The sequence below is a fragment of the Mastomys coucha genome, unplaced genomic scaffold, assembly GCF_008632895.1.
Source record: "Mastomys coucha isolate ucsf_1 unplaced genomic scaffold, UCSF_Mcou_1 pScaffold16, whole genome shotgun sequence".
Taxonomy (NCBI): domain Eukaryota; kingdom Metazoa; phylum Chordata; class Mammalia; order Rodentia; family Muridae; genus Mastomys; species Mastomys coucha.
This window is the reverse complement of record NW_022196898.1, coordinates 38,869,931-38,887,224: the sequence shown is the minus strand read 5'-3', so window position 1 is coordinate 38,887,224 and position 17,294 is coordinate 38,869,931. Positions and strand designations below refer to the sequence as shown.

General features: G+C 50.0%; 1 protein-coding gene across 3 annotated transcripts in view; it reads left to right on the top strand.

Annotated features, from left to right (window-relative positions):
• Positions 1–12,422, top strand: part of Atp8b2 (ATPase phospholipid transporting 8B2) — a 24,098-nt gene extending 11,676 nt beyond the window's left edge. For all 3 annotated transcript variants that reach the window (XM_031374549.1, XM_031374550.1, XM_031374548.1), the window contains 16 exons: positions 1,706–1,914; positions 2,744–2,787; positions 3,230–3,395; positions 3,541–3,729; positions 3,861–3,976; positions 5,011–5,175; positions 5,261–5,372; positions 5,518–5,623; positions 5,730–5,874; positions 6,129–6,312; positions 6,829–7,052; positions 8,003–8,086; positions 8,305–8,550; positions 8,688–8,826; positions 10,088–10,218; positions 10,469–12,422. In XM_031374549.1, coding sequence (XP_031230409.1) covers positions 1,706–1,914; positions 2,744–2,787; positions 3,230–3,395; positions 3,541–3,729; positions 3,861–3,976; positions 5,011–5,175; positions 5,261–5,372; positions 5,518–5,623; positions 5,730–5,874; positions 6,129–6,312; positions 6,829–7,052; positions 8,003–8,086; positions 8,305–8,550; positions 8,688–8,826; positions 10,088–10,218; positions 10,469–10,747 — 2,539 coding nt within the window. In that variant the 3' untranslated portion in view covers positions 10,748–12,422. The remainder of the gene's footprint in view (positions 1–1,705; positions 1,915–2,743; positions 2,788–3,229; positions 3,396–3,540; positions 3,730–3,860; positions 3,977–5,010; positions 5,176–5,260; positions 5,373–5,517; positions 5,624–5,729; positions 5,875–6,128; positions 6,313–6,828; positions 7,053–8,002; positions 8,087–8,304; positions 8,551–8,687; positions 8,827–10,087; positions 10,219–10,468) is intronic.
• Positions 12,423–17,294: the final 4,872 nt, after the last annotated feature.

Genomic DNA, 17,294 nt, shown 5'->3' with positions numbered 1-17,294 from the left:
AAGGGAGGGAGGGAGGGGTGTGGGGGCAGGGAGGACAGTCCCGAGGAGTCTTTCCTGCCTTGCATTTCAGATAAGGAAGCGTGTGTGACTTTTTGAATCAGTCACTGTCTATCCCATGCCAGTTTAAAACTGGTGATCCTCCTGCCTCAGTCTCTCTAGTGCTGGGATTGTAGGTCTCTACCATCACACCAGGCTTAGTCTATGGCATTTTGAAGGAAGTACTTTTACAGACGCTCAGAGCTCTTTCTAGCTTTCATCTTTAGTTAATGACAGTGCCCCAGGTTGTACTCAGCTCTCCTTGCTAGCCCAAATCCTAGAAATGAAGCACTTCCGTGTGTATGGCCTTGGGGGCTGCGGCCTTCCTAGAACAGGGAGGAGAGTGTTGGAGTCCTGGGTGGACTACTGCCTACTCTGAGCCACGTGACCTCAGGCTAGCCCAGTCACTTAGGGCCTCACGTGCTGTCTGTTTTCCCTTCTCACATGATCCCTGTGTCCTTTCCTCCATGAGGATGTTTTGATAGAGGGCACTGAATTGGAAACTACTTGTAAAAAGTTAAATGACTGTGCTGGCCTGGTACCTCATGCTGGTATTCACAGCACATGGGAAGGCTGAAGCAAGAAGATAGCCGTAAATTTGAGGTCAGCCTTGCCCCTAAAACAAGCCCCGACCTCCCAAATAAAACCCAACCACAACAGCAACAACACATTCCTCTGCAGATGTCGGGGACTGACCTAACGCTGGTGCGACCACTTTGCTGCTTTGCTGTTGTTTAAATGTTTTCCTGCTTCTGGCCTTGTTCTGTCTTCTCACTTTCTGCTGTGCTTTATCTGCTTTGACGCGGAGTTTACTCGGAGCTCTTGGTAGCCTCCTAAGAGAGTTTTTTCCTGAGTCGAATTGGCGTTTGTGTCTGGGGGAGGGTGGGAGTGGGGCTGATTAGTGTCCTGGGGAAAGGCCAGGATGACATTCCTAGGCATCTCATTTTTTTGCCTCGTAACAAGATCCTGATAGGAGCCGAGTTGAAGCAGATTTCCAGGCGTGTGGCCTACTGCTTGGCCATCCTGGACCCAGACACAGGACTCTTTTCTGGGAATGTTAACAGCCCTGATGCTAAAAGTCATGATTAGCTGCAAGTCCCTTGCCCTTGTGACGTGGTGTCACTCCCGTGTTCTCTAGGCCTCTCTATCCCAGTGTGGGAGTGAAGCCCTGGCCTATGTTGGACAGTGAGGAGAGATGAGGCCTGGGCTTAACCCCAGCGTGACCTTTTGGAGTTGGCTCTGTGTTGCTGCCGCGGCATGCACAGCACCCTCATTATTTCTCTCTTTTCTCTCCCTTCCCTCTTGCATTTTCTCTTATTTTTCTCTGCATGGTTACTGTATTTAGTCCTGAGGTAAGAACTGGCCAAGCGCCTCGTGTGCAGTCCCTCTTCCTTCTCTGCCTGTGCCATCTGTCCTGCCTGCCCAGAGCCTTTGCACCTTTCTGTGTGGAGAGCGTCAGGAGGGTCGGGTGGGGAGCTCCTTTGTCAGTGGTACACGAGCAGCTCCACCTTGCAGGCTTCCCTGCCCCTTCCCATCCAGGTTCCTATGCCCAGGTGTCTTCTCCATTCCTGTTTCTCCCCAGGCCAAGTGCCTGCAGTCAAGACCCGTGTGGGTGGGATATTTCCTTCCCTCTCTGCTTCCCGGGCCTTACCTCCTGCCCCCTATGCAGTGTGGAAGTCATCCGTTTGGGCCACAGCTACTTCATCAACTGGGACAAGAAGATGTTCTGCATGAAGAAGCGGACGCCTGCAGAGGCCCGTACCACCACTCTGAACGAAGAGCTGGGCCAGGTGGAGTACATCTTCTCTGATAAGACGGGCACCCTTACCCAGAACATCATGGTGTTCAGCAAATGCTCCATCAGTGGCCACAGCTATGGTAAGGCTCAGTGCTGAGGGCTAGTGCTTACATGTTGACTGGAAGGACAGTGGAACTGGGGCTCCCTTAGTTCTGCTGACACTGGGTTTTACGTCTTTCCTGTTTGGGCATGAGGGACCTTGACGGCATGCTCTGCATCCTGGGCCGGGAGTTGTGCTAAGGACCCTTTCCTTGTCCTCTCTTGGAGCCCTTGTTCTAATCTCAGCTCTTGCACCAGGGAAATACTTTGGTTATTTGAAGTGAGCCCCAAGACACTGACCTCTGGGCATGCTGGCCAAGGTGGACCTTGACTACCCCATGAAGTGCTGCTTTCTTTGTTACTGCAAGGGGCCCTTGTGAGTCTCTCGAGTGTAACTATAGCCTTCCTGGTGTGATCTGTCATAGTGGCCTTGAGGCTGAGCTGCTGGGATAGTGTGGGGCCCGGGCGTATGCAGGTTCGAGACCCCGCAGTCAGTAACTGTTTTTGTATGAACCTAGACTTCGTGGCCAGAGTGTAAGGCTTTATCTGCTTTCTGAGCCTGGAAGGTACCAGGCACCCAGCAGGCCTAGAGTGTTGGTAGAGGCAGGCAGAGGATCAGAGCCACCCTTGTGGAGAGAGCTGCTGGGAGGTGGCTCAGAGGGACATGGTGAGCAGTGGGCACTATGACCCTTGTGGCCAGGTTCCTGCAGCCTGGGATCCTGGGTACCTGCAGGATCAATGTGGGTGGCATCTACAGGATGAGTAGGCCTGAGGGTCTCATATACCCATGGGATCTACACTAGAGGCTTTCCGTAATACTCCAGAGAGCCCCAGTACTGATGTTGCTTTTCCTTCTGTGTTTATATGTAGGTGACGTGTTTGATGTCTTGGGACACAAAGCTGAATTGGGAGAGGTAAGATCCGGTCTCCATGAATATTGTTTATGCCAGTTACAAACAGTCTGGGCACCTGGCCAGCAATAGCTGGCATAGATGAGACCAGTGTATTATCTCAGCAGGAAGTGGAAGGTATTGGAGAAGTGGACATGTGAGGAAGCCCTGGTGGCGGGTGGGGGTTGCTGGGTGAGGCGTGGAACACACTGTAATCTCAGTGCTTGGAGGCTGAGATAGCATCTCAAGGTAGAAGCGAGCCTGGCTTATGTAGAGAATTCCAGGTCATCCCAGGCTACATATTGACACTCTGTTTCAAAGAAAAAGGGAAAAAAAAATCAAAATAAAAAAAGCCCAGCTAGACTTCTGAGGCTCAAAGTGGCCAGGGCTCTTACTGAAAGATAGGAGATGGGAGAGTTACTTCCCTCGGGTGTGGCCTCACAGCTCAGAGTCTTGTCTGTTCCAGAGACCAGAGCCTGTTGACTTCTCTTTTAATCCTCTGGCTGACAAGAAATTCTTGTTTTGGGACCCAAGCCTCTTGGAGGCTGTCAAGATGGGGGACCCACACACACATGAGTTCTTCCGTCTCCTCTCCTTGTGTCATACTGTCATGTCAGAAGAAAAGAACGAAGGTGAGCTGAGGAGCTGGCTCAGCCCAGTTCGTGCTCCTGGGTACTGCTGCTTTGCCTTGCTGCTGGGCTGGACCTTCTCCGGCAAGGCCAGTGGCTGGGATGGCGGCCACTTATCGCGCATGCTCCTTTTCCTTCTCCCTACCAGGAGAGCTGTACTATAAAGCTCAGTCTCCGGATGAGGGGGCTCTGGTCACTGCAGCCAGGAATTTTGGTTTTGTGTTCCGCTCTCGTACCCCTAAAACAATCACTGTCCATGAACTCGGTACAGCCATCACCTACCAGCTACTGGCCATCCTGGACTTTAACAACATTCGCAAGCGGATGTCAGTCATAGGTGAGGCCAATACCAGGGAGCTGAGGAGACTTGGGACAGCAGATAGGCCTGGTAGGGGACTCTTGTTGAATTGTTTAGTTTGGATTCTGTCTGAAATTTTCTGGCACTTTTCTCCCTTGTGCCATTCACAGTTCGGAATCCAGAGGGGAAGATACGGCTCTACTGCAAAGGGGCTGACACAATCCTGCTAGACAGGCTCCACCCTTCTACCCAGGAGCTGCTCAACAGCACCACTGACCATCTGAATGTAGGTGTGCTGGCCTGGGGCTTCTGCCGTCTCAGCATTGTGAGGTGGCAAGGGCATGTTGTTCCCCTCCCCTTTTTTTGATTATTTATTTTTATTTTATGTGCATTGGTGTTTTGTGTGCATTCATATCTGTGTGGCTATGTCAGATCCCCAGAACTAGAGCCATAGACAGCTTTGAGCTGCCGTGTGGATGCAGAGAATTAAACCCAGGTTCTCTGGAAGAGCATCCAGTGCTCTTAACTGCTAAGTCATCTCTCCAGCCCCATATTGTCTTTTTAAAGATAAAAGTGTGTGTGTAAGTATGTACTTGTGTTTATGTATGTGTGTATGTATTTTGTAGTTGATGTATGTTTATGCATTCACATTGTGGTGTGCATGTGGAGGTCAGAGAACAACTTGAAGGAGCTTGTGCTGTCTTTCTACCTTGTGGGCCCTGGGGAGGAAGCTCAGATCTTCAGCCTTGGCAAGCACCCTCACTTGCTGAGCCATCTCACCAGCCCACAGTGTCATTATTTTTGGTGGGGTTTTGTTTTATTGAATATATTTAAGATCTTGATAGCTAATGAATATATGTAAGATCTCTTTATAGTTTCTTTTTTTCTGAGGTGAGAGTATTTAAATCAGCCAGGCCTGGCATTACATTATGCTTATGATCTCAGTATTTGGCACATAGAACCAGAAGGATTAGGAGTTTGGAGCTAGCCTGGACTACATGAGCCCTTGTCTCAACAAATCAACCAGGAGGGTCATTAGAAAATGGTTCGTCATATAAAAGCACCGAGGGCAATCATTATGGCATGAGTTTGATTCCAGAGCCCATATGGTAGGAAGAGATAGATAGCCAACTCCCTTTGTCCATTGCATGTGTGCTGTGATGCACAAACACATACAGATACAAATAACAAAATGTTGTTAAACACTTTAAAAAAATCCAACCAAAGATTATCTCAGCTATCTGTTGAGATTTGAGTTGTAGTTTTCTTGCTGTGTTTTCTAGAATTCTTTTCGTCTTACTTTTCCAACTCTTCCTCCAGGAGTATGCAGGGGACGGGCTGAGGACCCTGGTGTTGGCCTACAAAGACCTGGATGAAGAATACTATGAGGAATGGGCCAGGAGACGCCTACAGGCTAGCCTGGCCCAAGATAGCCGAGAGGACAGGCTAGCCAGCATCTATGAAGAGGTTGAGAGTGACATGATGGTATGGACCGGGCAGGACAGACTGGTGGTGGAGCAAATGTTGTAGAGTGCACAGCTCTCCTCAGAAGCCCTTCTGGTATTTTCAGCTGTTGGGTGCCACGGCCATTGAGGACAAACTTCAGCAGGGAGTTCCAGAGACCATTGCCCTCCTGACTCTGGCCAACATCAAGATTTGGGTGCTAACTGGAGATAAGCAAGGTGAGAGTGCCTAACAGGGTGAAACTGGCGGCAGATTGACACACTGGTCCTGTCATACCCTTATGTGGAGCTGAGGCCACCAGCTGGGAAGGCATGCTGACCCTGGTGGATGGCAGCCTGCAGCACCTTTGTTCTGTCTTGGCAGAGACAGCTGTAAACATTGGCTACTCCTGTAAGATGCTGACCGATGACATGACAGAGGTGTTCATCGTCACCGGCCACACTGTCCTGGAAGTTCGAGAGGAGCTCAGGTATACAGAGGCTGTCCTGAACTGTGCCCAGGGACCGGCAGGCTTGACTTTTCCTCTCTGCGGTTGTCCTGGAGTCCCTACTACGATTTCTTCCCTGCCCTCCCAGGAAAGCCCGGAAGAAGATGGTAGATTCCTCCCATGCTGTGGGCAATGGCTTCACCTACCAGGGGAACCTTTCTTCTTCAAAACTCACTTCTGTCCTGGAGGCTGTTGCTGGGGAGTACGCCTTGGTCATCAACGGGCACAGCCTGGTAATGCTTGCCATCTTTATCTTGGAGCAGGCCACTAGGCAGGACAATGCTCAGACCTTGTTGAGTGCTTGCCCATAGTTTCTCTGTTTTCTCTTGGCAGAGAGGGCTATGAACGCTGGTTGTGCTGTCAGTCAGTAGTATCTTATCTTGCTCTCAACTTCCCTTGACTTGAGAGAGGGAGGGGTTGCGATCGACAAGGGACCAGAAGAGCTGAGGGGTCCCTTGGGAACACTGTGACTCTGTTTCTGTCTCAGGCCCATGCCTTGGAGGCTGATATGGAGCTAGAGTTTCTGGAGACAGCATGTGCCTGCAAAGCTGTCATCTGCTGTCGGGTAACGCCCTTGCAGAAGGCACAAGTGGTGGAACTGGTTAAGAAGTACAAGAAGGCAGTGACACTTGCCATTGGGGATGGAGCCAATGATGTCAGCATGATTAAAAGTGAGTATGGTCTTCTCTGTAAGGTCTCAGGACCAGGGAGGAATGAGGGGCGGGGCTGTAACTGGGTGGGAGGAGTAGGAGGCGGGGCTGTAGCTGAGTGGGAGGGGTGGGAGGCGGGTCTGTAACTGAGTGGGAGGAGTGGGAGGCAGGGCTGTAACTGGGTGAGAGGAGTGGGAGGCGGGTCTAACTGAGTGGGAGGAGTGGGAGGCGGGGTTGTAGCTGGATGGGAGGCAGGGCTGTAACTGAGTGGGAGGAGTGGGAGGCAGGGCTGTAACTGAGTGGGAGGCAGGGCTGTAACTGAGTGGGAGGAGTGGGAGGCAGGGCTGTAACTGAGTGGGAGGAGTGGGAGGCAGGGCTGTAACTGAGTGGGAGGAGTGGGAGGCAGGGCTGTAACTGGGTGAGAGGAGTGGGAGGCGGGGTTGTAGCTGGATGGGAGGGGTAAGGAGTGGGGCTGTAATTGATGAGATCTGAAGTATATGTCACCTTCGCCTTCCTATCATTTTTTTGTCTTTGCAGCTGCTCATATTGGTGTGGGCATCAGTGGGCAGGAAGGGATCCAGGCTGTCCTGGCTTCCGATTATTCCTTTTCACAGTTCAAGTTCCTGCAACGCCTCCTGCTGGTGCACGGGCGCTGGTCCTACCTACGCATGTGCAAGTTCCTCTGCTATTTCTTCTACAAAAACTTTGCGTTCACTATGGTCCACTTCTGGTTTGGCTTCTTCTGCGGTTTCTCAGCCCAGGTAGCCTGTGTTTCTAGACCTCTCTGCTACATATGTAGAAACTCCATAAAGCAGAGTGGGAGAGGCCTATGCTTGTGTACAATCTTGAAAATGTGAGTTCAGATCCCCAGAATCCATGTAGAAGTCAGCAGCAGTGGGAGATAGGGATGGAAGACTGTCTGGAGGCTTGTGGGCCAGCCCCGCTCACAGGGGCAGAGAGAAAGCTGAGAACCAACCCTCAGTCACTCTTCTTTGATCTTCGTGCACACTATAGCACATGCATGCCCCCCCAAACAGGCACAGCCTCACATCTGTCTCATCCACGCGAGGAGTAAATACACACCTAACAACAGACCTTAAATCTGTGCTTTTTTTTTTTTTTTTTTTTTGAGACAGGGTTTCTCTGTGTAGCCCTGGCTGTCCTGGAACTTACTCTGTAGACCAGGCTGGCCTTGAACTCAGAAATCTGCCTGCCTCTACCTCCCAAGTGCTGGGATTAAAGGCATGAGCCACCACCACCCAGCACAAGTCTGTGCTTTTAATTGATCAGTCCCATTGTTTAGTATTTAATAAATATTGATATTTCTTTTTCCTCTTTCTTTTTTTTGGGTGTAGGGGCATGGTTTATTTATTATAATACAGGCTGATCTCTTATCTACTGTGTAGCACCACTTGACTTTGAACTCTTGAACATCTGGGCATGGTGGTACATACTTATTCCAATACTCAGGGACATTGAAAGTTTGAGGCCAGCTTGGGCTGCATAGTGAGTTCCAGATCAACCTGAGCTACATAGGAAACCCTGTCTCAAAATAAACAACCTGAAAGGAAAGTGTTTGTTGGGAGAGTGGAGATCCTAGGGCCCCGAGGAAAGTTGGTAGGGCTGCTTGGTGGTGTGAAGCCATCTTGTGGTGTGATTGCTAGAGAAGGCTGTTGCTCACTGCTCACTCTCCCGCCCCGTTCTCTTCCAGACCGTTTATGACCAGTACTTCATCACCCTGTATAACATTGTGTACACCTCCCTCCCCGTCCTGGCCATGGGTGTCTTTGACCAGGTATGGGGCGGTCAGGGAAAGGTTGTTTGATATACCAGGTGCGGCGGGGGGACACTGAGTAGGGTTCTTCCCATCTTGGCTCTGGAACTTGTAATTCCCCTTTGAGGCTGAACACAGAGAGGTTGGGAGGATCTAGCTTGAGCCTGCATCTGTTACACAAGACTTTAGGAAGGGGAACTGGAGAGCATCCGTGTCAGCTTCTGGGGCTCCCCTCACAGGATGTCCCGGAGCAGCGAAGCATGGAGTACCCTAAACTGTATGAGCCAGGCCAGTTGAACCTCCTATTCAACAAGCGAGAGTTCTTCATCTGCATCGCCCAGGGCATCTACACCTCTGTGCTCATGTTCTTCATTCCCTATGGAGTGTTTGCGGAGGCCACTCGGGATGATGGCACCCAGCTGGCAGACTACCAGTCCTTCGCAGTCACTGTGGCCACGTCACTGGTCATTGTGGTCAGTGTGCAGGTATGAGGCCATCCCTCAGGAAGGAGGGAGTCTTCCTTGGGGGCTGGGTGGGGAGAGCTGCCTCAGCATCACGTCCTTGTTTCCTGCGGTGGGGTGGGATCGCCGGTGCTCCTACCTTCGATAACTACTCTTTGCAGATTGGGCTGGATACAGGCTACTGGACAGCCATCAACCACTTCTTCATCTGGGGCAGTCTTGCGGTCTACTTCGCCATCCTCTTTGCCATGCACAGCAATGGGCTCTTTGACATGTTTCCAAACCAGTTCCGGTTTGTGGGTGAGTGCCCGTGGCATCTTTTTAATCAATGATGATTCGTATGTGTTCTAGGGACATAGGGTAGACAGCTAGCACTTACCAATACTTTACATGCCGGGTACCTTGCAAGATACAATGCAATAGGAAGAGGTGGTTGACCCAGGCCCTAGCACCAAGGAGTTATCTACATCCATGTGAGGGATGAACAGCCCTTATCCCTTGCCTGGCTGTGGAACGACAGAACTCCAAGGGAGTCAGGGATGGCAGGCTTCACGGCCAGCAGTGTGCCAGGGGGGTTGGGCAGAGATAGTCCTGTAAGGAGACTGCTGTTAGTGAGTGGAATGTGCTGGAACTTGGCTCTTGAAGAGCTAGTGTGGGGCAGGAGGCCTAGGGAAGCAGCGGGGAGAGAGAGAGGTCTCTGAATGCTGGGTTACCAAGGGTGCCTTGCTTTTCCTTGCCAGAAGTCCTCATCTACTTAGAGAAAGGAGACAGATGGCATCAAAGGTGGTTTTCTTTTTGTTTGTTACTTGTTTTGTTCTTTTACATAGGCTGACTAATCCCAGCACCTGAGAGGTGGAGGCAGGAGGACCAAGGTCCTTCTCTGATTCATAGCAAGTTCAGAATAGCCTGAACTACATGAGCCTATCTCAAAAAGGAGTGTGTGTAGAGAAGAGGGGTGTGGGTTTGGGGATATCACTCAGCAGAATGCTTGCCGACCATGCACAAAAGGCCCTGGTTCCCTTGGAGGGTCTGAGCAGGAAGTACATAAAACAGTTCCTATTTTAAAGGGTCAGGGCTACTGTGTTTGGATAGTAAAGTAGAGAGCACACGAAAACGGAATGGCTAGGACCTCCAACAGGAATCTAAGTCGGACTGCAGGCTCTTGGAATTCTTTAGATATTTAGAAGCTGGAGTCGGCAGCTTAGATTGAATTTGATGAAGAGAAAGGCGTGAGAAGAGCATTGTAGTTCTGGGAGTGCTGCTGTAGTGCTTCTCTACCTGGAACAGGCAAGCAGCAGATTGGGGTGGAGGAAGACAGCCCATCACGGGGGCCATTTTAGCCTGGAGATTCCTTAACTGAGGTGGTTAAAGAAACAGGACTGGAGTTTTAGGAGAGAGTTGGAGAGCAGAGACAGATTTGGAGATTAGCGTTTGGGTGGCAGACAGACAGAAAGAAGTTGAAGGTGCTTGGGTTTTGAGTTTGAGGACATGGAACCATCAGAAACAGCAACGGGGAAGTGAGGAGATCCCCTCTGTCAACTTCCTGACTCCTGTCCCTCAGGGAATGCCCAGAACACCCTGGCCCAGCCCACCGTGTGGCTCACCATCCTGCTCACCACGGCTGTCTGCATCATGCCTGTGGTTGCCTTCCGCTTCCTCAGGCTTAGCCTGAAGCCGGATCTCTCCGACACGGTGAGAAGCCTGGCAAAGCTGGCCGTAGGCCTTGGGGGGCAGCTGCAATGTGACAGGAAAAGCCTCTTTTGCTTGGGTGCTGTAGAGCTGTGTCTGGGCTGCGGGACTCTGGGGGCTCATGCTGCACCTGGCTACAGAAGTTCCTCAGCTGATCTGCCATGGTGCTCTGGGTCTCTGCACCAAGGTGGTGCCTGTCGTTGTGAGCAGACAGTGAAGGGACCCCTCCCCCCCAACACTATGCCCTCCTCAGGTCCGCTACACCCAGCTGGTAAGGAAGAAGCAGAAGGCGCAGCACCGTTGCATGCGGCGAGTGGGCCGCACAGGCTCTCGGCGCTCTGGCTATGCCTTCTCGCACCAGGAAGGTTTTGGGGAGCTCATTATGTCTGGCAAGAACATGCGCCTCAGCTCCCTGGCCCTCTCCAGCTTCAGCACGCGCTCCAGTTCCAGCTGGATCGAGAGTTTGCGCAGGAAGAAAAGTGACAGTGCCAACAGCCCCAGTGGCGGAGCTGAGAAGCCCCTTAAGGGCTGAAGACCTGGGCTGGGACCCCCTGCATCAGGGACCAGATCTCACAGGGCCAGGTCTGGAAACTGCTGGTCCTCCATGCAGCCTGCCTCCTCTGCCTGGTGGACTGCTCTGCATGTCTCACCAGTTTGTAGATGTGGAGGGAGTGGGCCACCCCCCCCCCCCCCCCCCCGGGCAGCGCCGGTTCGAGCCTTGGATGGGGCCACAGTGAGGGACAACATGTGGAACCAAAAAAACATGAAAAAAGAACTATGAGATTGGGTCCACCCCTGTCCTGCTTGGAGTCTACAGGGAGACTGTAATCTCCATATTTTTTTACTCCTATTCCCCAGAGGGGCCCTTGCGCCCTTGTTCCTGAATTACACAAGAATGTATCATGCCGGGAAGCCAGAGACCTGCTGGGGCCGCTAGGCCCCTCATATCATCGTGTGTCCTCTTGGTTTATGTTTGTGTTGTTTGGTTTGTCTTTTTTATTTGGTAAGTGGAGGAGGCCTTCATGTGACTTTGTGTTGTGGTTAGTGTCTTAACTCTCCTGGGAAGAGGAGACTGGCACACACTGGGATGCCCTACCTGGTGGAGCAGCTTGGCAGGGGCCACACCTCACCTTCAGGGTGCCAGCGGTCCCGATGGGATACAGGAGCTACCAGATGGGGACGAACTGTCAGCTAGAGAATGTTGGGAGAAGCATAGTCCTGGCTCCTTCTTGCCTGTGCTGTGCCCTCCCCAGGGCACACATATGGGTTCGTAGATCTAAATCCTAAGTCCTGCTAGTGCTGGCTCCACCATTCTCAGTGAGCTGTAGCCGATATCAAGTGTAGTCCTGAGACGGGAAATAGGGTTTTTGGATTCTAGATTGAGTCCCCAATTCCTTAGCGTACTCACTTCCAACTTCCCTTCCTTCCGACCCCTCCTTATCCGGTGCTTTTTCTACCTAACCCTGAGGTGAGACTGAAAAGGGAAGCTGACCCTCTGCTGCTTTGGCCCAGTAATCTAGGGCTCTGTCCTCTCTGGCTCAGCCCCCAGCAAGAGTGCTAGGAGGTAGATAAAACCTGTTCAGTCCGGAGACCACTTGCTTGGTCTGGACACATCTTTGGACCCTTTTTCTAGCCCAGCTCTCGAGGTCAGGTACATGTCGAGGTCGTTGCTGCCTGTTGCTTCCGGAAGAATCTCTTCCTCTTGTTTGTGAGCAGCAGAGTCGGGAGGAAGACTCGTGTGGAGCTGGGACTGGGGACACAAGAGTCTAGATGTCCCATGCAGTCACCCCAAAGGAGCTAGGGATAGGCTGCAGGGAAGTGGGTGCAGGAAGGCAGGAAGGGAGGGAAGACAAGACTGGGAAATCCCTTTTGGCCATACAGTTTACAAGCCCAGTATCATGTCTGTCTGTGTGTCTCTTAAAAGGAAAGTCTGATTTTTATACCAAAGAGGAGATGATTTTTTTTTTTATTTGGTTTGTCTATATTATATAAATACATACTATATATATATATATATAGCTATATATATATTATTTTTTTGTTCTCTCTCATTTTTTAGGGAGGGAGGAAAGTACCATATTGCATTGAGCTGTAATTAAGGAACATTCTGTATAATTTATGACATTTCTATAATTGCAAAAATTATATCATTTTATGGATATAAAAGAAAAATGCCTTTTTATAAAATTCCAATTTCTGAAAGGTGAGTAATTTGTCTCTCTCTCTCTCTTTTTTTTTTTTTTTGATGTTTAAACAAGACCATGGGTAAGAGCACAGGCAGAAAACCTCCAGGGGGTGTTTTGTGGGTGGATCGGAGTGGCAGCTGAGCCTTTGGGGCAGTAAATTTTTGAGATAGGATCTTATATAGACAAGGGTGCCCTGGAATTCAAGGATATCTACCTGCCTCTGCCTCCTAGTGCTAGGATTAAAGGCCTGTGCCTGCCTCCAAATAGGAAGAGCTCTTACAGCCGACAACAGTCTGGCCTTGTTCCCTCTACCTCCTCTCTCACCCAAAGGTAATTAATACCCTTCCCGTGACCGATGGGCCCTTGGCATTACCTATTCTTCCTGCCCCTTAAGGCCCCTTACTAGAGCTGTGGTTTGGTTTTCCAGGCAGAGGGAGGGTCAGTCAGCCACAGAGAGAATGTTCCCCCTTCCTTTTTGTTTCTTTTTGGTGAGAGTATCTTGTTATATAGCCAAGACTGGTCTTGAACTCATGGTGAGTTCCCACTTGGCCTTCCAAATGCTGGGAGCTTACAGGCATAAGCCACCATACCTGTCTTGTTGGTCAAGACAGGTCTTAGCATGGACCATAGGCTGCCTGGCTTGGAACTGGTAGGAGTCTTGCCTCTGGTGGTCCGCTCCAGCTGGTGAGGAAGTGGCTGCTGGAGGAAGGAAGAAACAGAGCTATCCCTTCTTCTGCCAGGGTGTAGGGCTGCTGGTCATCCCCTAGCCACGCTGGGACAGGGGATGCTGGTCAGGCACCTCCATTGGTGCAGGAAGAAGTGGGCAGCTGGTTGGGAGATCACTGACCCTGGCTTCCCCCAAGCTAAGGAGAGCATTACGTTTCTAGTTTGATTCCTGATCTCTTCCTGGCCTTCCTCACTTGTGGCACCATGCGGTAGCCTGCCCCTGCACAGTCTCATCCATCGTGTGGCAGCCTGCCCCTGCACGGTTCAGAGGTTCAGGTGTGTGGCCCTCACAAACAAAAAGGGTGCTTGACCCCTGTTGTTGTTAGGTGTACTGGCGGCAGAGACTTGGAGAGTAGGTCCAAAAATCTCAGAGTCTAGAACGGCAAGCACATTGGGTGAAGGCTGGCTGAGGTGTGTCAAAGAAGGGGTGCCATAGCTCCCCTGTAGAGTACTTTTCTAACATGTACCAAGCCTTGAATTCCATTCCCAATACTGAAGGAAGGGGAGAAGGAGAAGAGAGAGAAAAATAAAAGTTTCAGGCTGCAATGAGGTAACAAAACGATCAAGAGGAATATATAACAATATGCGCGGGCGGGCGCGCGCGCGCGCACGCGCGGGCGGGCGCGCGCACGCGCGCGCGCGCACACACACACACACACACACACACACACAGAGTGGTTTGGCATTGGTCTGTAATCCCAGAACTCAGGAGAGACAGGATCAAGAATACCAGGCCAGCTTGGTCTACACAGGGTTGTTCCAAGCCAGACTCTATCTCAAAAAACAACCAACACGCCCCTGCCCCCCCATCCCCCCCCATCCCCCGCCAAATAAGAGTCTGGGTGGCTAGTTTGTGGCTCAGTGGTGGAGCATTTCATCATAGCATATGCAAGGCCCTAGGTTCAATTCCCAGAGACCTAAACAAATAATGACAACACAAAAAACAGACAGGCTTCTGATTTTGCCTAGTATAGCCTTGAGCTCTTAGGCTCAAGTGATTGAGTGTCTCAGTCCTAGAGGATTATATATGGAAAGACCTTGGTGGTGGCATCAAGACACTGCTGCAGACCAAGCCAGAGCAGTGGCCATGCTCACCAGAGTTTAACTGAAGAGACTTGCTTACTTGGAGGTACAGTGTTGACCTCCAGGAGGATTTGTGAAGAGGATTGTGTTTGAGTCCCAGCACCCACATGACAGCTCACAACCATCGTTAACTCCAGATCCAGGGGACCAAGTAACCTGTGATGGAATCTGTGGAGTAAAATGCACACGTGTAGTACACAGGTGTACAGGCAGACAAAATACCCATACACATGAAATAAAACATTTAAAACTTGAAAGCAGGGCATGGTGGCGCAGACCTTTAATCCTGCCACTTGAGAGGCAGAGATGGGCAGATCTCTGTGAGTCTGAGGCCAGTCTGGTCTACATAGCTAGTTCTAGGCTAGCTAGAGCTAGGTAGTGAGACCCTGTCTCAAAAAGGCACTAAATCCAAAACTAAGGGCTGGAGAGATGGCTCAGCGGTTAAGAGCACTGACTACTCTATCCTGAATTCAAATCCCAGAAACCACATGGTGGCTCACAGTCACTGGTAACAAGATCCAGTGCCCTCTTCTGGTGTGTCTGAAGACAGCTACAGTGCACTCATATACATAAAATCTTTTTGTTGTTGTTGTTGTTGTTGTTGTTTTGTTTTGGTTTTTCGAGACAGGGTTTCTCTGTGTAGCCCTGGCTGCCCTGGAACTCACTCTGTAGACCAGGCTGGCTTCGAACTCAGAAATCCGCCTGCCTCTGCCTCTCAAGTGCTGGGATTAAAGGCATGCACCACCACTGCCTGACAAATAAAATCTTTAAGAAAATAATCCAAAAATAAAAATAAAAATGGAGCAGGGTACGGTGGCCCATGTCTTTAATCCGAGCACCCAAGAGGTAGAGAGAGATGGATTCTGGAAGTTCAGGGCAGCCAGGGCTTCAACAAATGTCCCGATAAATGAATGAATGAATAAATAAATAAATGGACCAGGGCAGCAATAAATGTCTCAATAAACAAACAAACAAACAAATAAAAATGGACCAAGAGAGAAAAGATGGTAGGCGGCAAAGGTTGGGAATGAGTTATGGGGTTAGAGTGGCCACAGACAAGGAAGGGATGCCCACCTTCAGGACTCACTGAGATGAAGGCCTCAGCGCCTGAGACTTCTGTCTCTGGAAGGGAGCTCCCTGGAACTGGCCTCTCAGAGGTAACTGGTGACTGTAGATGTGGTGGTTTTAACAGGAATGGCCCCCATAGAATCACGTGTTTGAATGCTTGTCCGTAGGGAGTGTGAGGCCTATAGGAGTAGGTGGCCTATTAGGAGGTGTGGCCTTTTGGAGTAGGCAGGGCCTGCTTGGAGGAAATTGGTTGTCGCTGTGGGGGTGGGCTTTGAGGTCTTCTATGTGTAAGCTACATCACACACTTGCATGCTGCCATGCTTTCCTGCCGTGATGATAATGGACTGAACCTCTGAACTGTAAGCCAGCCCCAGGTAAATGTTTTCCTTTATAAGAGTTGCCATGGTCACAGTGTCTCTTCACAGCAGTAAAATCCACACTAAGACAATAGGCCAATGAGACTTGTCTTGCCTCGGTCTCTAGACTCCACTATAGGGTTAGAAATAAATTTCTGGGCCAGGTGGTGGTAGCGTATATCTTTAATCTCAGCATTCAGGAGGCAGGGACAGGGCAGGGGCAGAGATGGAGGCTCTCTGAGTTCAAAGCCAGCCTTGTCTACAGAGTGAGTTCCAGGTCAGCATCAGATGCTGATTTCTCTAACCCACTATCTGGTTTCAATCTGGACATGGCATTATAATGGTTATTTTAAGAATCTTCTGTCTTAGCCAGGCAGTGGTGGCGCACGCCTTTAATCCCGGCCCGTGGGAGGCAGAGGCAGGCGGATTTCTGAGTTCAAAGCTAGCTTGGTCTACAGAGTGAGTTCCAGGACAGCCAGGGATACACAGGGCAGAGGAGAGGTTTTTTTCAGGCAGGAGGAAAGAGGGCGATGGAGAGCGTTCAGCTGGAGCATGGAGCCCTGAATGAGAGAATGATGGGGACTTTGGCTGGGAAGCAAGAATGGGAGATTACAATGGAATTATAGTGACGGTTGTCCTGCTTTTAAGTGGCAAATAAACTTACTCTTAGTCTTTCTATGCCATTCTTGGCGAGCAAGCTAAGATGAAGAAAAGCAGCCACTGTACTAATTCACTATGTATATTTATAAAATATTGATTTGTTTTTTACAGAGAAACCTGTCTCAAAAAGAAAAAAAAAACCAAAACAACAAACAACAACAAAAAAACTTGTTCATGTTTCAGCCAGTCGGTAGTGCACACCTTTAATCCTAGTACTCAGGAGGCAGAGGCAGGAAAATACCCAAGTTCAAGGCCAGCTTGGTCTACAGAATGAGTTCCAAGACAGCCAGGACTACACAAAGAAACCAACCAACCAACCCCTCTCCCCAGGAAAAAAAATAGTTTGTTCATGTTCTTTTTCCCATTCATTTATCTCCTCTTTGGGAGCTGATTTAATTTTATGTAAGACTCCAATTTAAAGTTCTGATTCATGGGGGCCCGGCATCTGAGGTCTTCTTTTTTTGTTGCAGGATATGCTAGCCCAGAGGTTAGAACCATTTGTAGCTTTATGGCTTTAATGTGTGAAGTAACAATTTGCATTAGACAATTCAAGATACAGGGTCCAAAGAACAAACACAGGGCAAACAGGAGTGGTCCTGTTAATAGTAGTATTCTATCTCAGTCACTGTTTTATTGCTGTGAAGAGATGGCATGACCAAGGCAACTCTTTTTTTTTTTTTAAAGATTTATTTATTATTAATAGTACACTGTAGCTGTCTTCAGATGCACCAGAAGAGGGCGTCAGATTTCATTACGGGTGGTTGTGAGCCACCATGTGGTTGCTGGGATTTGAACTCATGACCTTCCGAAGTACAGTCGGTGCTCTTCCCCTCTGAGCCATCTCACCAGCCTGACCAAGGCAACTCTTATAAAAGAAAGCATTTAATTGGGGATTTGCTTACAATGTCAGAGGTTTGGTCCATTATCATCATGTCAGGGATTATGGTGGCACCCAGTCAGACAGGGTGCTAAAGAAGGAGCTAGAAGTCCTGCATCCTAA